Raw genomic sequence first — 21,494 nt, 5'->3', positions numbered from 1 at the left:
TGCCAGTTACTCTCAACCTGGTTTAGGCCATCTCCTATGATGCTTTTATCATGGTGAGACTACTGAACATGTTACAGCTTCTTAGAGTCACAAGTGAAAGTTGGGTGAAGGTGGATACCAAAGATGGATGAGCAGCCCTTAGGAGAGCTAAGTAAGCCCTTACACCAGAGGTACTAAGAGTGTGCGTTACAATAGAAAGAACTATAGGAAAAAAAGTATAACTATCTAGGAATACTCCTCTTTTTTTAATAGTATTTTAGTTTTTCAACTACATACAAAAATAGTTTTCAACATTCACCTTTGCAAAACCTTGTGTTTTAATTTTTTCTCTTTCTTCCCCCAAGGCAACATGCAATCTGATATAAGTTAAATATGTGCAGTTCTTCCATAGTTCCACATTTGTCATGCTTCACAAGGAAAATCATATTAAAAGAAAAAAAACATGAGAAAGAAAAAGCAACCAACAAAAAAAGAATAAAAATACTATGCTTCAAACCACATTCAATCTCCATAGTTTCAAAAAATCAAAGCAGAAAACAATTTAAGATAATCTCTCTGATCAAAAGAAGCTGGATATAATTGATGAGTGAGTTGGGCCAAACACAAAACAAAAAGCTTATGTGTTGTAGGACCATAGATTATGAGCCAGAAGGAATCTTAGAGATTATATGATCCTATCCTTTCATTTTATAACTGTGACCCTAAGGCAGGCCCAGAGAGATTAAATAACTTCCTCAGTGTCACATAGGTCTCAGGATTCAATCCTATGTCCTCTGAGTCCAAATCTAGACCTTTTGTCATCTTACCATGAGAACTCACTGGGAATTTTAATAATAATAATTAGTTGTATAAATTATAGAGATATGGACTTCTTTGAACACCATAGAAATGGGAACTTGTGGTCACCACACTTTCCCCCAGAGATGTTTTGGCCACATCCTATTCCACCTCCCAAGAACCCAAACTAAACAAGGACATAATATCAAGATAAACAAATTATAACTGTTCACATCATTTAGTCAAGTCAATCAATCAGTCAATCAACAAATATTTTTCAACACCTTATTAGGTACCAGAAATGGTGCTAAGTTTTGGGGATATAAAAAAGAATGAAATGTAATTTCTACCTTCCTACCCTCAAGGAGCTTTTATTCTAATTGGGAGAGAATATGTACATGTGTAAGAATATACAAGATATATTAAAAAGTAGGCATCAGTCTTTCTTCAAGTATAGCCAACATTCTGCCTTCTAGAATAGTATTTCTTGATCCTTTTTAATTCTGGTGATTTTCTTGTATTGATTCTTATTTTATATAGCTTGTTGGCACTTGGTTAATTGCATATTGTTTCCACCATTAGAAGGTGAGCTTCTTGAGATCATAGATTAGCTTTTGCCTATCTTTGTACAATGCCTAACAGAACAAGTACTTAGGAAACTTTGGTTTCTGACTGAGTGACAAGGTCATTCATCCTAGAGTGCTAGGCATGAACAGCTAGGATGGACAGAAAAGGCCTTCTGCAGAAGGTAGTGATTGAGTGAATCTTTATAGGAAGCCATAGTTTCTCAGAAAAGGAGATAAGGAGATCACAGTCAGTGTCCAGGCAGGGAGACAGAAAATGGATGCTTATGCAAGTATGGGTGAATTATGGAGTGAAAAAAAAAACTAGAAAGAAAACTTTTAAAAAGCTTTATCTTAGGGAGTGACGAAATAGGGAGATAGTATGGTCAGATGTATACTAGAAGAAAATTACTTTGGCAACTTTATAAAGAATGGATTGGAGAGATGTAAGATTAGAAGATTAATTTGGAGGCTATTGCAATAATCCAGGTGAAATGGGATGAACAATTGAGGTTATGACTTTGTAAATGGATGGAAAGATATATGATAGAAATAAAAATTACAAAATTCATTAACAAATTTTATGTGTAAGATGAGTGAGAGAAGAATAGCAATGCCCTCAAGGTTAACAAGAAAGTTCAAAAGAGGAGGGCTTTTTGGGAGGAGAAGATAATGTACTCTGTTTGACACCTGTTTAATTTGAGATGCCTGCAGGACATCTACTTCTACATATCCAAGAATCAGTTGGTGATCTGGTACCTAAGTTAAGGTAAAAGACTAGGACTGGATATATATATTAGAAATCATCTTTATAGAGCTAATTAAGTTTGTGAAAGCTGATGAGATTACCAAATGAGAGAATTTACAGAGAAAAAGGAAGATGGTTCCAGAATAGAACTTGAAAGTACATTCACAGTTAGTCAACATGATTTAGATGAAAATCCAGTTAGGGAGACTAAGAAGAAGCAGTAGGATAGGTAGGAAGAAAAACAGGAGAAAGTAATGTATCAAAATTCAGAAAGGAAACATATATAGGATACTTCTGAGATGGGAATTAAAAAATAGATTATTTAAAAAAAAGATGTCAATTACGAAATCCCTCATAATTTTAGTGAAAGTGTTGCAGCTTAATCATGAAGAAAACAGATTGAAAAGGGTATATAGAGGGAGGAGAAGAAGAGGAGGTACCAAGTATAGAGGGCTTTTTCAAACTTAGATAAGGAATGGAGAGATATTGACTAAAAGCTAATGGAGACTGATCAATTGTTTTATTATTTATTTGTTTGCTTGCTTTGGGATGAGGAACCTTCTTTTTGAAGATGAAACTGAGGGAATAAAAGTTGACACAGCTTGTCAATAATAAAGCCAATACCAGAACCGAGGTCTCCTGACTTTTAGTTTAGGACTTCTTCTATAGAATATACTGCCTTCTACATGTAGTTGTAAGGGTTTAATCAAATCAAGACCTTGTTCTCCTTTTTTAATCAAAGAGTCTTGCTAACTCCACTAGTGACTGCTATTGGAATGACTGAAACAATTGTTATTACATGCAAATGACTGTAACCCACCCTGAATTTTTGGCCAGTGGGGAAAGGAAGAGCTCACTATTGAAGATGTTTTTTATAGGACTGGGAAAAAGGCATCTCTGTGTCCTAGACCATGTCTGAAAAGTGCTTTCTTGTCCTCTCTCCAGACTGTGGGATTAGAACAGTGCCTTTATTATCAGACTTGGGTGATAGGTTGTTTAGCTCTGCTTAATTGCTTTTTTCCCTCCTTTTCTATTTAAAGGGAAGGCTCATTGGTTTGAGGAAGGAAAGGAATGTATTTGGATATAAAGGTGATGTTAAAGCAAAAAACATCAATAACATTTTTTAAAAATGGAACAAAAATAGATTGTATGAAATAAAAAAGAAAATTGGACTTCCAAGCTTTATCTCCTAAATGGGAGTATGGATGCAATTAAATGTTCCCACAGCCTCATTCTGCTTTTTAAAATCTTTTTATTTTCAAAATATATGTATAGTTTTCAACATTCAACCTTGTAAAACCTTATGTTCCAAATTTTTCTCCCTCCGTTCTTCTTATCCCTTCCCTTATACAGCAAGTAATTCAATATATGTTAAACATGTATGATTCTTCTATACATATTTCCAACAATTATGCTGCACAAGAAAAATCAGATCAAAAAGGAAAAAATGAGAAAAAACAAAAAGTGAGCAAACATCAAAAAAGTGATTATGATCCACATTCAGTTCCCAGAGTCCTCTTTCTGGATGCTGTTGGCTCTCTTCATTTCACAACTATTGGAATTGGCCTGAATCACCTCATTATTGAAACATGTCCATCTGAATTTATCATCGTATAATCTTGTTACTGTATACAATATTCTCTTGATTCTACCCCTTTCATTTAGCATAGTTCATGTAAGTCTCTCCAGGCCTCTCTGAAATCATCCTGCTGATTGTTTCTTTTAGAACAATAATATTCCATAACATTCATATATCCTAACTTATTCAGCCATTCTTCAATTGATGGGTATCCTCTCAGTTTCCAGTTCCTTTCCACCACAAAAAGGGCTGCTACAAACATTCTTGTTCCTGTGGGTTCCTTTCTTTTTTTTCATGATCTCTTTGGGATACAGAATAAGTGAAGACATTGGTGGATCAAGGGTATGCACATTTTGATAGCCTTTTGGATATAAAAAAATTTTTTTTTCATCTGATAATTGTCTTTTTCTGTTTTGACTATACCTGGTTTAGGTATCAGCACCACTCATCCTCATTCTTAAATTCTAGAGATAGCATTTAAAGTACATTTACAAAAAGTCATATTTGAAAGTGGTCCTTATAGCCCTTACACATTATTTCCTAGACAGATGCCCATTCCCCATTCCCACTTTACTTTATAGATGAGTAATTTTTTAAGTAATCTGAGTGCGTACAAACTGGTGGTATTAAAACAAGGAGCCTTGGAGACAAAAACACCATTGGTACTGAGAAAGCCATTAGCTTCTTTCTCACTTTAGGGCATTCCACAGTCAGTACAAAGAAGCAAAGAAAATAGAACATGTGCAAAAATGTTTGTGGCAGCCCTTTTCATAGTGGCGTGAAACTGGAAATTGAGTGGATTAGTTGGGGAATGGTTGAATAAGTTATGGTATATGAATATTATGGAATATTATTGTTCTATAATAAATTATTAGGAGTTTGATTTTAAAGAGGCCTGAAAAGACTTACATGAACTGATGCTAAGTGAAATGAGCAGAACCAGGAGATCATTGTACATGACAACATCAATATTATACAATGATCAATTCTGATGAACGTGACTCTTTCCAACAATGAGATGATTGATGTCAGTTTAAATGATCTTGTGATAAAGAGAGCCATCTACATCCAGAGAGAGAACTGTAGGAACTGAATGTGGATCACAACATAATATTCTCCCTGTTTTTGTTACTGTCTGCTTGCATTTTGTTTTCTTACTCATTTACTTACTTTCTTTTTTTTTTTTTTGATCTGATTTCTTTTGTCCAGCAAGATAATTGTATAAATATGTTTATACATATTTTATTTAACATATATTTTTAACATGTTTAACACATATCGAATTGCTTGCTATCCAGGGGAGAGGGTGGGAAGAAGGAGTAGAAAATCTGAAACACAAAACTATGCAAGGATCAATGTTATCAAAATATCCATGCATTTTTTTTGAAAATAAAAGGCTTTTTTTTTAAAGAAAAAAACAGCCTTTATATTTGGCAGTGTCTCTTTGAAGGACTCTCACAAATTTATCTTAATAGTGACTAAGGACAAAGGAGGAGTAAAACTGGACTATCAAGGGCAGTAAAACATCATTTATCTAATCAAAGTGAATTTATTAATCCCTTGCTTTGTTCAAGGTTCTTCTAGGAGCTTCAGATGCAAAAACCAATGTGAAAAAATAGAGTCACCATCAAGAAGCTAACATATTGAAAGGATACAACATGTTCACAGCTAAGTGAATAATGGTATATTTGGTATTTGGATGTATGTAGAGTATATAAAGTAATTTCAGGGGTAGGTATACAAACAACTGGTAAGTCATGAAAGGTATCTTGAAGAACTAGAGCTGAGGAGGGAGTGAGAAGGGATCTCATTCATAAGAAAAAAACCTATGCAAAAACATAGAGGTAAGAAAAAAGATCGATTTATATAGAGAATAGCAAATAAGATATTTTGTCTGAAATGCATATGAGGGGGAATGATTTGTAATCAGCCTGGAATAGTATGCTAGAGATAGGATTAGGAAAGGTTATGAAATAAAACAGGGGACTTTTTATTTTGTTCTAAGGCAATGGGAAGTCACTGGAACTCCTTGAGGAGAGGCGTTATGTGGTTAGATTAGGGCTTGAACTTGGCATTCATGTGCAGAATGGACTGGGAGATGGAAGGTGAGAAAAGTAGGAGGCTGTTTAAATAGGAGGCTGGTAAGAAGTGTTGAGGGTTCTAACATTTACTCCCGGTGTAACCTTGGGCAAAAAAGTAAACTTTCCTGGGCCTCCATTTCCTTATTTGTAATATGAAGGATTAGATTAGATGGGATTTGAGGTTCTTTCCTGCATTAATTCTATGGTCCTGAACAAGGGTCTTCATTCTGTGGATGGAGAAAATCAGAAGAGAATGTGAATAACATAGATTTAGCAAGACTAGGGAACTGATGAAGAGTGGGGAGTGAGGGAGGGTCTATTCTAAATGACTCCAAAGTTGGGATAGAGCTGTGTGAGTAGGCTCTTGCCTCTGTCTGTACTTTCAATGTCTTCCCTTCTAAGGAAGGATTTCTAGTAGGGTTATTGCATATGTATTTTTCTGTCCTCTTACATGTCCATCTGTAACTGGTGAATTACCTGAGACTACCGAATATTACCAGTAAGATCATAGATACAGAAATAGTAGATATTCTGGGAAAGAGAACAACTGTTTAATAGTCCAGGATTATATGATCTAGGTATAAATCTTGTCTCAATACTTATGCATATGATCTAAGCAAGTTATTTAACCTCCCTGGACCATTTGTAAAATGAGGAGGTAGACTAGATGACTAGGTGGACTAGGACTAGACAACTTCTGAGGGTCTCTTATTGTGATATAAAATCAAAGTATCAAAGTAGAAGGGATGATAGAGATCTTGTCACACAACTCACTGGTTTTTTGATGGAAAAAATAAAGCCAAGAGGAAAACTGATTCATGTAGAATTACAAAACAGATACAACTTGCACACAGGTCTCCTACTTCAAATCCAATTTTGTTTTCTATTCTAATTCCCTGAAACTCAGTTCTTTATCTTCAAAATGGGGATACTACCTGTCAAGCAGGGTTCGTTATAAATGATAATTACATAAAGCATGACTTTTAATTATAAACCCATCAACTTGGTTAAGACACCTGGCCACATGAATTCTCAGCCTGTTGAATTTATAATCCAAGTTATGATAACTTTCCAAAAGCTGGCTGATGCCAGGATACTTTTATGAAGGGGGTAGATCTCTCTTTCTTCCCCAGGTTTTTCCTTTCCATTCTTACTTCTTTTCTTCTGAATAACTACCATGAGAAAGAGTTTCTCCCTGAGGAAGCATAAATTGGAACAGATTTTTCCCCATAATCAATCCTTTTTGACTTAGCATCTTCCAGATGTGTCAATAATACAGCAGGATAGGGGGCAGCTAGATGGTGCAGTGGATAGAGCACCAGCCTTGAATTCAGGAGGACCCAAGTTCAAATCTGGTCTCAGACACTTAACACTTCCTAGCTGTGTGACCCTGGGCAAGTCACTTAACCCCAACCTCAGGGAAAAAAAATAATACAGCAAGATGATTTAAAAAAATAATCTTGCCATGTAACATAGCAGGACCAGGACTGGATCTGGACTCACAAGCTCTCTGCTCTGATTTTAATTAGATAAGTGTATCAGGAGAAATCACTTCTCTGAAATCTTACTTTTTTTTCACTTAAGTAAGTATAACAAGGTTTGATGTGAGGAAAATATTTTATGAATTGTATGGGATTGTTTTTATTTCATTTTTGATTTTGCTATCGCTGATACTTAGGCCAATGCCTGACACATACTAAATGCTAATTGACTTGACTATAAAAATGTGAATTGTTATATATCCAGTTCTTTTCCAGCTCTCCTTGCTTTTCCTTCTTTTCACTGTGCTGAGTAAATGACAGTCGGGAAATGAGGGAAAATGCATATTCCATCCATTTAGTTCACATTTAGCCAGCAATGGTGATCATGTCATTGATTCGTTCTGTGTCTACGTCTCTTCCCTTGTTCTCCCTTCCTTACTGGAGTTGCTATGAGGAATATATTTTGTAAGACTTCAAGTGGCATAGAAATGTTATTTCTATTATTATGTATATATGCATATGTGTGTATGTATATATATATAATATATGTATATAAGTGTTTTTATGTATGTGTGAATATATATATATATATATATGTGTGTATACACACACACACACCCACACACACACATATATATATATACGTATTTATATACACACACACATACACAGACACTGGTATGAACTAATTCATCAAAATATAGCTTAAGGATACTTGAAATTCTTTAAAAGGACAATTCTTATCCAGAAATCATATTCCTCTCCTTTAACAACAATTCTCTTGTCCTAGATGTGTATAGTTCCTTTCTTTTATAGAGCTTAAAGGATTGAATAGATAACAAAGGCAGGATGCCTTTTAAAGTAGTTATGTTAGACACTATGTGGATTCTTTTAGAGAAAATAATTTCACTTTAAAAACAGCACAGTTCTCTCATTAGATCTTCTCTTTAATAAGCAACCTCAAAGAGATTCAGCATCACATGAATTCACATAGAGAGAATTTTTTAAAAAGGGTTTTTGGCTTGTAATTCCTTAAGAGCTTTAGCAATATGTTCATTAGTATAGTAATAATAATTGCTCTTTCCACCCCCATAGGGATAGGAACTAGACTGTGATTTCACTGGATATGGAAGTGCCAGATGGGAAAACTCTCTGTACTAGTGTAGGTTGGCAGCTCTCTACAATTTATAGTCTTTGAGGTTTGCCTAGAGCATGAGAAACAAAGTGACTTGTCCAGGCAAAAACAAAAACACAAATAAACCCATAACCACAGCTATAACAATGCCAGTATTAATGCTAACACCAAATCTACTACTCCCCACCACCAAACTGTGGTCATAATATAATATACTTACTGTTTAGTCCAACACATAATTATTAAATATCTATTGGGGTGGCTAGATGGTGCCATAATTCATAGAGTGCTGGGCCACACTCAGGAAGATTCATTTTCCTTAGTTCAAATATGATCTCAGATACTATATTTTATATGACTCTGGGCAAGTAATTTATTCCTGTTTGCCTTAGTTTCCTCATCTGTAAAATGAGTTGGAGAAAGAAATGGTAAACCAGTGGAGTATCTTTGCCAAGAAAATCTCAAATTGGGTCATGAAGAGTTGGACGTGACTAAAAAACAAGTGGAACAAAATTCAGTTCACTGGCTTCAGTACTCAAGATAAAAAGATGAAATATTAAAAAGCAATGTGGTATAGAGGAAGAAGTATAAGACTAACAGTTAAAACTTGGGCTCAGATCATGACTGACACTTGTTAATTGTGTGACTGTATACATGTGGGCCTCAGCTTCTTCATCTGAAAAATAAGAATAATATAAACATTCAATACTTGCCTTATAGGGATCTAATTGTAAAGTAATATAAAAATATAGATAGTTATTATATTTCAATGAATGTATACTCTCTGTTCAAGAGAGTGAAAAGAGGGTTGAACTGTTAGACTTAGATTCAAATCCTAACACTTGTTAAATGGGTAACTATGGAAAAATCACTTAGAGAAATTGTAGTTCAGTGAGTCTATCTGTCAGATAAGGAGAGTGATAGCCATACTACCTACCTCAAAGGTTGACAGAAGTATCAAATATATGTAAATGTTTATTAAAATGCCTTGCAAAGATTTAAGTACTATACATGTTAACTTTTTCTATCCCTGTGTATTATTACAACATAGTTGTTCTCCTCAAGAAACTTATACTTTGGCAAGGAACCAGAAACTGAGTGGATGCCCATCATTTGGGGAATAGATGAATAAATTATGATATATAAATGTTATGGAATATTATTGTTCTATAAGAAATGATCAGCAGGATGATTTCTGAGAGGCCTAAAGAGACTTGTATGAAGTGATGCTGAGTGAAATGAGCAGAAACAAAATAACATTGTACACAGCAATAACAAGATTAGGTGATCAATTGTGATGGATTTCGCTCTTTTCAATAACAAGGTAATTCAGGGTAGCTCCAATAGACTTGTGATGGAGAGAGCCATCTGTAGCTAGAAGAAGGATTGTGGGCACTGAATGTGAATCACAACATAGTATTTTCACCTTTTTATTATTTGCTTGCTTTTTTTTTCTTTCTCATTTTTTCTTTTTTAATTTGATTTTTCTTATGCAGCATGATAATTGTGGAAACATGTATAGAAGAATTGCACATGTTTAACATATATTGGATTACCTGCTGTCTAGGAGAAAGTTGGGGGGGGAGGGAGGGAGAAACATCTGGAATGCAAGATTTTAGAAGGGTGAATGCCGAAAACTATCTTTGCATATATGTTGAAAATGAAAAGATTTTTTTTTAAGAAGCTTATACTTTAATGGTTGGGAACATTACAGGTACACAAGTTTCTATGTTAATAGTTAGAATAATATAATAAGATCGTAGGAGAAACAATCAAAGAATGATGATAAATTTGAGGAGAGATCTCTTTTACCCAGGAAGAGAGGTAAGTAATAAGGGTCAGGAGAGACTACCCTGAGCAGAAGGTTTTTGAATCTGAATTTGAAGAATGGCAGAACTTTGGCAGACTATGGGAGGACTAGTCTTATTTAAGCATTTAGTAAAAAGTAACTGGCTTCTGTGATAAAATTCTGACCAAGCCAGGATAATATTGGCCATTTGTCATTCCCCTCTGAAGCCTTATTTATCATAAGAAAGAAAGAGAAAGAGGGGCAGAGGGATACACAGAGAGATACACAGAGTGGGGGGGAGAAGAAGAGAGAAAGAGGGGAGAGAGAGTTATGGAAGGAGGGAGGGAGGAAAAGAGGGAGAGATCACTACTAGAATGAAGGGGAAGCCTACAGTCTTGCAGTACAGCTGCCATATTGTTATTGTTTAGTATGTGGAACTGCAGACATCAATCTAGTCTTTAGGTCTGTGGCTAAATTCTCTGGGTTTGAAGTCTGACTCTTACACTATCTCCCCGTATGTTGTTAATTAAGTCATTTCCCATTCCTGATGGTGATTTGGGTTGGATATTCTCATCCCTCATGACTCTGCTCGCACTAAACCTATAGTTCTGTTCTGCTCATCCATCTTCCAAAACTCAAAGAACTGTAACATTGCCTGTCTACCACAGACTCATATTTCCCCTCCATTCCTTTGGAGAGAAGTATCTAAACACTGAAGAGGCTGAACATATTAAATTTCTCTCATAGGCACATGTCTATATTTAGTATGGTTAATTTTGTGCTAACTCTTTTACTATAGTTTAAAAAAATGGGGGGGGGGAAAGAGAGAAAACCGAGTCCAAGATCGTGGGAGATCTGGATTTTAATCCTGATTGTGTCACTTATTGCTTTTCAACCTTAGAACAAGTTGGTTAATCCCTCCAATTCTTTCATCTATTTGTAGACAATGCTACCTGCCCCAGTTCCCTCCTTCTTTATAGAGATAGCAGAATGTGGAAGGAGTGTGTCTCATATCAGCTCTGGAAAGCTGATTGTTAAATCTTTGGAGAGGGCATTTGAACCTCAGAAATCAGTAAATGCTACTAATCAGAATTTGAGATATTGTTTTGTTTAGACTTAAAAACGAGATAGAAAAATGGTAATGATGCAGGTTAAACTTAGAAGTCATTTTCCTCCCTCAAGACACCTGGTTGTTAAACATTTACCAGAATACATTTGATTGACTATGAATATGGAACACTGAATATAACATCAGATTTTTTGGACCTGTTGATAAGGGTTGCTGTGTTACTTCCCCCCTTCTTACGTTTTGTTTCTTTGTTATAAGTGATGGCTTTCTGAAAGACTAAGGGCTGAAGAATATATTGGGAAATGTAGGCAATATAAAAATAAAATTCTGATAAATTACAGAAGAGACCTCTAAACAAATCATGCCTAATTCTTTCTTTCCTTCCCCCTCAAAAATATCTGTGCTATATGTCTCTTGGAGAACATGTAACCAGGGCATAAGATGATTGAAGAAACTAGAGATATTGAGAATGGAGAAGTCTTAGAACATGATAATTTTCTGCAAACATTTAAAGTGTCATCTTGTAAAAGGAGGATTATATTTCTTCAGTTTGGCCTCAGTGAACAGAATGAGGAATAATGGATAGATGTTGCAGAAAGATAGATTCAAGCTTGATATAAGGACATCTTTCTCACAGAGAACTGGTTTGCTTCTGGGACAGTAAGTTCCCCTTTTCCTGGAGGTTTTCCAACAAAGATAAAGACTACTTGTAAGGAATTGTTGCAGAGGGAATTGTTGGGGAATTATTAAAGGGTTGAATAACTTCTCATTCTGATATTTTATGATTATGTGATTCAGAGGAATCTTTGAAAAATAAAAAGAACTATTTGTTGTTGTTCAGTCATTTCAGACTGTGACTTCATTTATTTTTATTTTTATTTATTTATTTAGCAAAGGAGTTCCAGCTCATTTTGCACTTGAGAAAAATGAGGCAAGGAGGATTAAATGATTGTACAGGGTCACACAGCTAGTAAATATCTGAGGTCATATTTGATGCAGTTCTTCTCAACTTCAGACCAGGTGCTTTATGAACTAACCATCTAGCTGCCCTGAAAAGAAGCATACTAACTTTCGATGTGATTGTTATTAAAATATACAAGATTTACTTTTCCTTAACATCTTGTAGCTTCTTTTCTCACCTGTTCATTTTGTGCTCTAGTTCTCCCTGCCAAAATGGAGGAGCTTGCATTGATGATAATGGTCTTGCCTCCTATACTTCCTGCCTGTGTCCGGAGGGCTTCTCTGGCAACTTTTGTGAATTGGACATGAACAGCTGTGTCCCTAATCCATGTGAAAATGGAGGTGTGTGTACGGACATCGGTGGGGACTTTCGCTGTCGCTGCCCACTGGGGTTCATGGACAAGACCTGCAGCCGACATGTGGCGGACCACTGTGCCAATGACCCTTGTGAGCATGGGGGTACCTGTGTACCTCATGCCAGAGGAGGTTTTGAATGCCTCTGTAGACCTGAATTCTCTGGCCCCACTTGTAATCATGGCCACCCAAACCATAGCCACCCAGGAACCAAGACCAAGAGGGGTCCTGGGCTTCCTGACCAATTTTCCCCTGAGATTCAGGGTAGGCTTGCCACCCATCAGCCTAATCACAGAATGCTGAAAATCACCATGAGAGAGTTGACTAAGAACAGTAAACCTCTGCTTAATGAAAGCCAAGCCATCTGCTTCACCATTCTGGGTGTTCTGACATGTCTGGTTGTCCTGGGTACCATCAGCATCGTGTTCTTCAACAAATGTGAGATATGGCTCTCCAATGCCAAGTACAGCCGTCTCCTTCGTAAAAAAAAGAACTCACTTCTCAGGTACAGCAATGGTGATGAGCACACCATTAACATCATCTTACCTGAGATGAATCTGAAATCCTACAGTCAGTGCCTGAATGAGATATGAGCCTTCCCAAGCCTTCCTCTGTGGAGTCTAGGACATATGGTTTATTGTAAAGCTTGTGATTGCCCTTACTATCTTGTGTGCTGTTTAATTAGGAGAATAGCCTTATATCTGTGCATATTGTGTTTATGTTGTGAGGGAAAGCTTCAGACCTAAACAGAGATGCTCAAAGAGTGATCTGAATCTAACAGGGAGGCTACAAATGGGATTTTCCAAAAATTTTAAGTCATTCCTTTCTGACCAAAAGGGAAATGATGCATTGATAAATAATTGCTCTACCAATTACTGCCTGTGTCATCTCATATAAATTATTTCCTCTCTTTGAGCTTTAATTCCCTTATTTTTAAAATAAAAGGAATTGGATTAGATGATCTATATGGCCTCTTTTAGTTCATACCCCTATTCTTGCTTCTTTTACATCCTTTCCAGTTCACCATTTAGTTGATTGGCTAGTGAAGTAGATATGCTAATTCAGAATGAAGAATTGCTTCATAAGTACTAAGAGTGCAATTAGGAGAATATACCTGGTATTCTTATTCTGGAAATATGTTTTTTCCATGTTTATAATTTCAATAATTAAGATATTTAAGGAATATGTAAAAGTGCATTTGAGAGCCTGAGCTCTGAAAACTTTGGTTCTACTTTCAGCTCTGCAGCTAACTTTGATGAACCAGCTCATCTTTTTGGGACCTTTAACTTCACTTGGAAATTTAAAGAATTTAGATAAAAAAAACACTCAAACTATAAAATCCCATAATTTTGCAATTTTTCTTTAAACAGACAAAAGTATTTCTGATGACAATAGATTTAATCGAGATGAGACTTAAATATAACTTTTGTCAATTGAATTAATCCTTCCTATTTTTTAATCAAAATGAGTAACACTACCTGCCATATAAGTTTGGCCCTTTCCTAAGAGACAAATTATTCTGCTTGTACTAGAACATGTGAATTTTGTCAGCAACTGCTGCAGTAGATATGTTATTCAGAAAATAAAATGGGAGAATTTAGTTATTTATAATCTACATCCATATCATCCTACTGGTTTATAACTTCGTTAAAAATACTTATATTGAGCAAAATGATGCTACAGAGGGTCAAAATAGTAAGATGAGTATATGAACAGTCATAGTATTCTTTTATAATCATATAGAGGAGGTATGATTATAATATATTAATGCTAGTATTACTAAATGATGATCACTGGAACAAACTGTGTTAAGATCTCAATGGACATTTAACATACAGAGTACCTCAAGGAAATGCATACATGAAATCTGCAGCTCTTATCAATTCCACTAAGATCCTTCTAGAATATGATGAATGGATTCATTGTTTTCAGGGTTATATGGATTCTCCCCCTTATTTCTTGTTGTGTAACAAATAACATGTGTATATATATATATATATACATATATATATGTATGTACATATATATGTATATACATATATATATATATTGCCAAACAACCTTTTGACTCCAAATATGAAAGTTCAAAAGACACTTCAATTGGACAAGATGATCATTTACTTGTTTGAGAAAAATCAATTCTTAATTTGTTTTAAAAGAACTAATTATATTTTAAAATATCTTTTTGTTAAACTAAAAGAAAATATCTAATCTGCATCTATTTCAGATCTCCCATTAAGGTGTCTGGCTAGTAGAAGAATTACTTGTTCAGATATAAATATTTTATCTACAAGACAAGTTTGAATATGAAGATTTAATTTTATTGGTTAATTTTTTTCCATGCACTTTTTTTCTGTGCTAATAATCTCAGTAGCTCAAGTCTTTGTTATCTAAAAATTCATGGAATATTTGAAGAAGTAGGTCTAGAGATAAGGGTGGTTAAGGAATTAGAAGGTATGAAATCCAAGCCCAGCATAGCATCAACAAGTTTTGTGACCTTGGATGAGGCATGCTAGCTCTATTGAGCTGAACTGATTGTCTTACCTGTCAAATGCAGGGATTAGATTATGACATTCTGGATATAAAATCTTATTATTTTAGTTAAATACTTGCTATGATAAAGGAGTCAGTTCATCTTGGAATTCTCCTTTATTTTTTTCACTTGGATTAAGCCTTCCCGAATTTCCCATAGGCTAGAATAATGCCAATTCTCTCTCCATTTAGTGACAAATTACTTCATCATTATCCAAATTTGATCTGATTAAATCTCAGCAGAAAAATTATTTTTTAAATAGTGATGCTATTTTCCAAAAGGCTCATCATCATACAAAAAATCCTCAATAGGAAGAAAAAAGAATTTTCTGAAAGATCAACAAAAATAAAGATAAAACAAAATCTAGCCCTAAAGAAGTAATCATAATAATAGAGTGTATCAAGATTTACAGATTGCTTTCCTCACAAAAGCCCTCAGAAGGAGGCAGTGCAAAGATTATTATTTTTATTTGGCAATTGAGGAAACTGAAATCCAGTACAACTTGTTCCAGGTTGCATAAATAAATGTTGGAGACAAAATTCCAATCAAGGATTCCTGTTGCACACCTAATCTTGGTATTAGAGGCATATGCTGCCTCTGAATAAAAATCTGAATAAAAAATAAGTGTTTTCCTAAGGTCATCTAAATATTTCTAAATATTTCCAAAACATCTAAATATTTATGTTACTAAATACATTTCTGAACATGATAGGGAAAAATTAGCATCATCATTAAAAATAGTGGGGGGTGGAGCCAAGATGGTGGAGAAGACATGTCATTCTAGGCTTCCCTTCTATTTTCATTACTAATTACCATTTCAGCCTCAGAAATAGTGCTTGACTGGTGAAATCCACAAATATTGGGAGTATAACAGATTCCCAGCCAAAGATAATCTGGAAGATTGCTAGAAAAGGTTTGTCCTGATCAGTAGGAGCAGGCCAGCACAGTCAGAGAGGCAGAACCAGAGGCTAGCACACTGAGTGGATGGGGACAGAGGTGGTCTCTGTGTAGGTAGAGAATTTGCACAAAGGACTCTATCACAGGTTAGCTGCTCTGCTTTAGTTACAAAGCTGTAGATCAGTAGAGAAGTTAAAGCCAAAGGTAAGGTGTACTCCAAAAGACACCAGAATCTAACAGGATCTGGCTATACCCACCCAACACCAGAAGTGACTCAGCAAAGACCACAGCACAGCTGTGCAGCTGCATCCTTCATAGGGATTTTGCCCGGGGCAATCACATTTCTGATCACTAGGGTGGGGCTCTGCCCAGAGCAGCCACAAATCTGCACAGCAGAAGGACTCTGCCTGGGGAAATAGAACTTCTGCAGCAGCACAGCCATGCTTCCCAGGATAGAAACACTTCTGGTGCAGGCTCTTCCCAGGACAGCCACTGATCTGCAAGAGTTCTGCCGGGGGCAGTGACACTTTTGCTGCTCAGCTGCTAGTCCCAGGGCAGCTGCTGATCCTCACAGTGGGACTCTTCCAAGGGCAGTAGTACTTCCACAGTGTGGCCGCTCTTCCCAGGGCAGTAACACTTCCAGTGTCAGGCCCTTCCTAGGGCATTTCTCACCTCAGCTGCTCTTAGTAGCCCATTTGCAGGATAGCTACTGTCCATATATCAATCCTTGTTCTGCAGAGGAAGCTGATAACTTCCTTGCCCTGAAGGCAGATCCTAAGGGCTTTAAAAAAATAAGTAAAAAAGCCAAGCATATGCTAACCATCAATAGATTCTACACAGAAAGAGAATAGATTTTCAATCCTGAGGAGACTAATAGCAAACAGTCTCCAGACAAAACCCAAAAGGGGGTTGGTCCCCAATACACAAGGCTCTAAGAATAAATTATAAAAGATCTTAAAAGAGATCTAGAAGAAAAATGGGGGGGGAAAAAGGAAGCTTTGTAAGAGAGTATAGAAAAGGCATATAATTCACTTAAAGAAAAATTTGATAAAGTGGAAAAACAACTTCCTGAAATGTGAATTGAAAAAGGTAAAGAACTCCCAGGGAGTGCAGGGAAACAGAATTCGTGAATTGGCAAAGATAAAGAGCTCCTAGGAAAATAGTATTTGTGCATTGGGAAAAAAAAATAACTCAGTAAAATAATTTAGTGAAATGGGAAAAAAAATTACGTAGATCAAAGCAACTCATTTAAAAACTCAATTGGACATATACAAAAAGAAGTAAAAAAAAGCTAATGAAGAAAATAACTCATTAAAAACCAGAACTGAACAAATAGAAATCAATGATTCATTGAGACATCAAGAATCAGTCAACAAAAACTAAAAAAATGAAAAAAAATAGAAAAAAAAGTTAAATATTTAGTGGAAAAAAACAGACCTGGAAAATAGGTCTAGGAAAGATAATCTGAAGATTATTGGACATCCTGAAAATTATGATGAAAAAAAGAGCCTAGACATTATTTTACAGGAAATCATCAAAGAAAACTGCCCAGAGATTATAGAATCAGAAGGTAAAATAGGCATTGAAAAAATTCATTGAACACCTTCTGAAAGAGACCCTAAAATACAAACTCCAAAACTAAATTTCAGAACTATCAGACTAAGGAAAAAATATTGCAAGCAGCCAGGAAAAACAAACAAACAAACAAAACAATTCAAATACCAAGGAGCCACAATAAGGATCACTCAGGATCCAGCTGCTTCCACATTAAAGGATTGAAGGGCCTGGAATATGATATTCCAAAAGGCAAAAGAACTTGGAATGCATCCAAGAATAAATTACCCAGCTAAGCTTTGCATTTTCTTCCAGGAAGAAGATGGACATTTAATGAAACAAATGAATTCCAGATATGTTTCTAACAACAAAAACAAACAAACAAACAAAAAAACAGAGCTAAACAAAAAAATTTGGCCTCCAAGAGAAGCAGAAAAGGGTAAAAAGAACTCTTGAGAACTGTATTTTTATTATGGATATTTGATTTTGCTGATATAATATAAAAAAAGAAATAGAAATGGAAAGGGGATAGTATCAGAAAAAGGGAAAAGAGGAGATAAAAAGAGGGAAACTATATCCCACAAAAAAGCAAAGGAAACCTATCATATCTGAGGGAATTTAGGGAGGTGGAGGAACATTTGTGAATCTTACTCTCATCAGATTTGGCTCAAAGAGAAAATAATTGACATATTTGGTTTACAGAGAAATTTATCCCATCTCATTAAAAAGTGGGAGAGGAAAAGGGAAAAGGAAAAGAGTAATAAGGGAAAGGTATAAGAAAGAAGAAGGGATTCAAAGTAGGTAGGAGGGATTCTAAAGAGGGAGGGCTATGTGAGGCAAGTGGTGCCCATAAGTTTAATACTGGGGAAGGGAGTAAGGGGACAGTAAGAAAAAGAAAAGCATAATATGGGGATAATAAGATGGCAGCAAATACAGAATGAGTAATTTTAACCATAAATGTGAATGGGATGAACTCTCAGATAAAGCAGAGGTAGATAGCAGACTATATCAAAAGCCAGAATCTTCCAATTTGTTGTTTACAGGAAACACATTTTAAAAAGCAGGGGTAGCCATCCTTATCTCAGATCAAGCAAAAACAAAAATTGACCTAAATTAAAAGAGAAAAGGAAGGAAACTATATCTTGCTAAAGGGTAGCATAGACAGTGAAGCAATATCAATACCAAGTGGTAAAGATCTAAGTTCTTAAAGGAGAAGTTAAGAGAGTTGCAAGAAGAAATAGACAGCAAAACTATAATAATGGAAGATCTCAACCTTGTACTCTCAGAATTAGGTAAATCAAACCACAAAATAAATAAATAAAATAAAATTCTACTAAAAAGCTATTAGAAATAATCCATACCTTTAGCAAAGTTGCAGGATACAAAATAAACCCACATAAGTCATCAGCATTCTTATATATCACTAACAAAATCCAACAGTTAGAGTTACAAAGAGAAATTCCATTTAAAGTAACTGCTGATAGTATAAAATATTTGGGAATCTATCTGCCAAGGGAAAGTCAGGAACTATATGAGCAAAACTACAAAACATTTTCCACATTAATGAAATCAGATGTAACCAATTGGAAAAATATTAAGTGCTCTTGGATAGGTTGAGTGAATATAATAAAGATGACAATACTACCTAAACTAATCTATTTATTTAGTGCTATACCAATCCGACTCCCAAGAAAATATTTTAATGACCTAGAAAAAATGACAACAAAATTCATTTGGAAGAATAAAAGGTCAAGACTTTCAAGAGAACTAATGAAAAAAAAAATCAAATGAAGGTGGCTTAGCTGTACCAGATCTAAAACTATATTATAAAGCAGTGGTTATCAAAACCATCTGGTATTGGCTAAGAAATAGACTAGTTGATCAGTGGAATAAATTAGGTTCAAAGGACAAAATAGTCAATAACTTTAATAATCTAATTTGACAAACCCAAAGACCCCAGCTTTTGGAATAAGAATTCATTGTTTGACAAAAATTGCTAAGAAAATTGGAAATTTGTATGGCAGAAACTAGGCATTGACCCACACTTAGCACTGTACATCAAGATAAGGTTAAAATGATATGATCTAAAAGGTATGAAGAATGAGATTATAAATAAATTAGAAGAACATAGGATAGTTTACCTCTCAGACCTATGGAGGAGGAAGGAATTTGTGACCAAAGAAGAACTAGAGATCATTATTGATCACAAAATAGAAGATTTTGATTATATCAAATTGAAAAGCTTTTGTACAAACAAAATTAATGCAGACAAGATTAGAAGGGAACCAATAAACTGGGAAAACCTTTTTACAGTCAAACTTCTGACAAAGGCATCATTTTCAAATCATATAGATAACTGATTTTAATTATAAGAAATAAAGCCATTCTCCAATTGATATTGGAGATATCAAAGGATATGAACAGAAAATTTTCAGATGAAGAAATTGAAACTATTTCTAGTCATATGAAAAGGTGCTCTAAATCACTATTGTTCAGAAAAATGCAAATTAAGACACCTCTGAGATACCACTACACACCTCTCAGATTGGCTAGGATGACAGGAAAAGATAATGTGTGAATGTTGGAGGGGAGGTGGGAAAACTGGGACACTGATACATTATTGGTGTGGATACATCTAGCCATTCTGGAGAGAACTATACTCAAAAAATTATCAAACTGTGCATACCCTTTGATCTAGCAGTGTTACTACTGGGCTTATATCCCAAAGAAATCTTAAAGAAGGAAAGGGACCTGTATGTGCAAAAATGTTCGTGGAAGCCCTCTTTGTAGTGGCCAGAAACTGGAAAATGAGTCCGTCAATTAGAGAATGGCTGAATGAATTGTGGTATATGAATATTAGAGAATATTATTGTTCTGTAAGAAATGACCAACAGGATGATTTCAGAAAGGCCTGGAGAGACTTATATGAACTGATGCTGAGTGAAATGAGCAGAACCAAGAGATTATTATATACTTCAACAATACCATATAATGACCAATTCTGATGGATGTGACTCTTCAACAATGAGATGAACCAAATCAGTTCTATTTGTTCAATAATAAATGCTACCCAGTGAAAGAACTCTGGGAAATTAGTATGAACCACTACATGGCATTTCCAATCCGTCTGTTTTTGCCCATTTGCATTTTTGATTTCCTTCACAGGTTAATTGTACATTATTTCAAAGTCCGATTCTTCTGGCGCAACAAAATAACTGTATGGGTATGTATACATATATTATATTTAACATATACTTTAACATATTTAGCATGTATTGGTCTACCTGCCATCTGGGGGAGGGAGTGGGGGGAAAGAGAAGAAAAATTGGAACAAAAGGTTTTGCAATTGTCAATGCTGAAAAACTACCCATACGTATATCTTGTAAATAAAAAATTGTAATAAAAATAAAATAAAAAATGAAATCAATTAATATACAAAAATAGGGCATTAGATCAGTTAATTTGAATTATTTTTTTCAGAAGAACATTTTTCTTTAATTAAAAAATAATAACTAATTTTCATATAGTGCCTACTGTGTTTCAGGTATTATGCTAAATGCTTTACAAACATTATGTAACTTCACCCTCAAAACAACTTTGGAAGGTAAATGCTATAGTCATATCAATTTTATAGTTGAGAAAACTAAGGAAAGTAAAAGGTAATGACTTGTCCAAGATCACACAGCTACTAAGCATTTGAGGTCACATATGAATTCATGTTTTCTTGACTGCAGGTGCAGTGCTCTATATTGTGATATCTACCTGTCTATTTTTACAATGGAAGGTTCCATTCATGCTATTATTAGCCCTACTTTATATGTAACAGCATAGCAAAGCAGCAGCAATTATATTTCCATATTAAAGATTTACACTAGGAAATGTCTTGTATGAGCAAAAAAAAAAAAAAGTCACTAGATTTCATGGATGTTCATAAGTATCATTAAATTGTCTCCAGATTCTTGTTGTTAAGCAAG

At 35.1% G+C, this 21,494-nt stretch overlaps 1 protein-coding gene across 2 annotated transcripts in view; it reads left to right on the top strand.

The window, feature by feature from the left end:
* Window positions 1-13,498, top strand: part of DLK1 (delta like non-canonical Notch ligand 1) — a 43,362-nt gene extending 29,864 nt beyond the window's left edge. For both annotated transcript variants that reach the window (XM_074291262.1, XM_074291263.1), the window contains one exon: window positions 12,382-13,498. In XM_074291262.1, the coding sequence (XP_074147363.1) occupies window positions 12,382-13,129 (748 nt within the window). In that variant the 3' untranslated portion in view covers window positions 13,130-13,498. The remainder of the gene's footprint in view (window positions 1-12,381) is intronic.
* Window positions 13,499-21,494: the final 7,996 nt, after the last annotated feature.

The sequence above is a fragment of the Sminthopsis crassicaudata genome, chromosome 2 (assembly GCF_048593235.1).
Source record: "Sminthopsis crassicaudata isolate SCR6 chromosome 2, ASM4859323v1, whole genome shotgun sequence".
Taxonomy (NCBI): Eukaryota; Metazoa; Chordata; class Mammalia; order Dasyuromorphia; family Dasyuridae; genus Sminthopsis; species Sminthopsis crassicaudata.
This window is presented reverse-complemented; position numbering and strand designations above follow the sequence as displayed.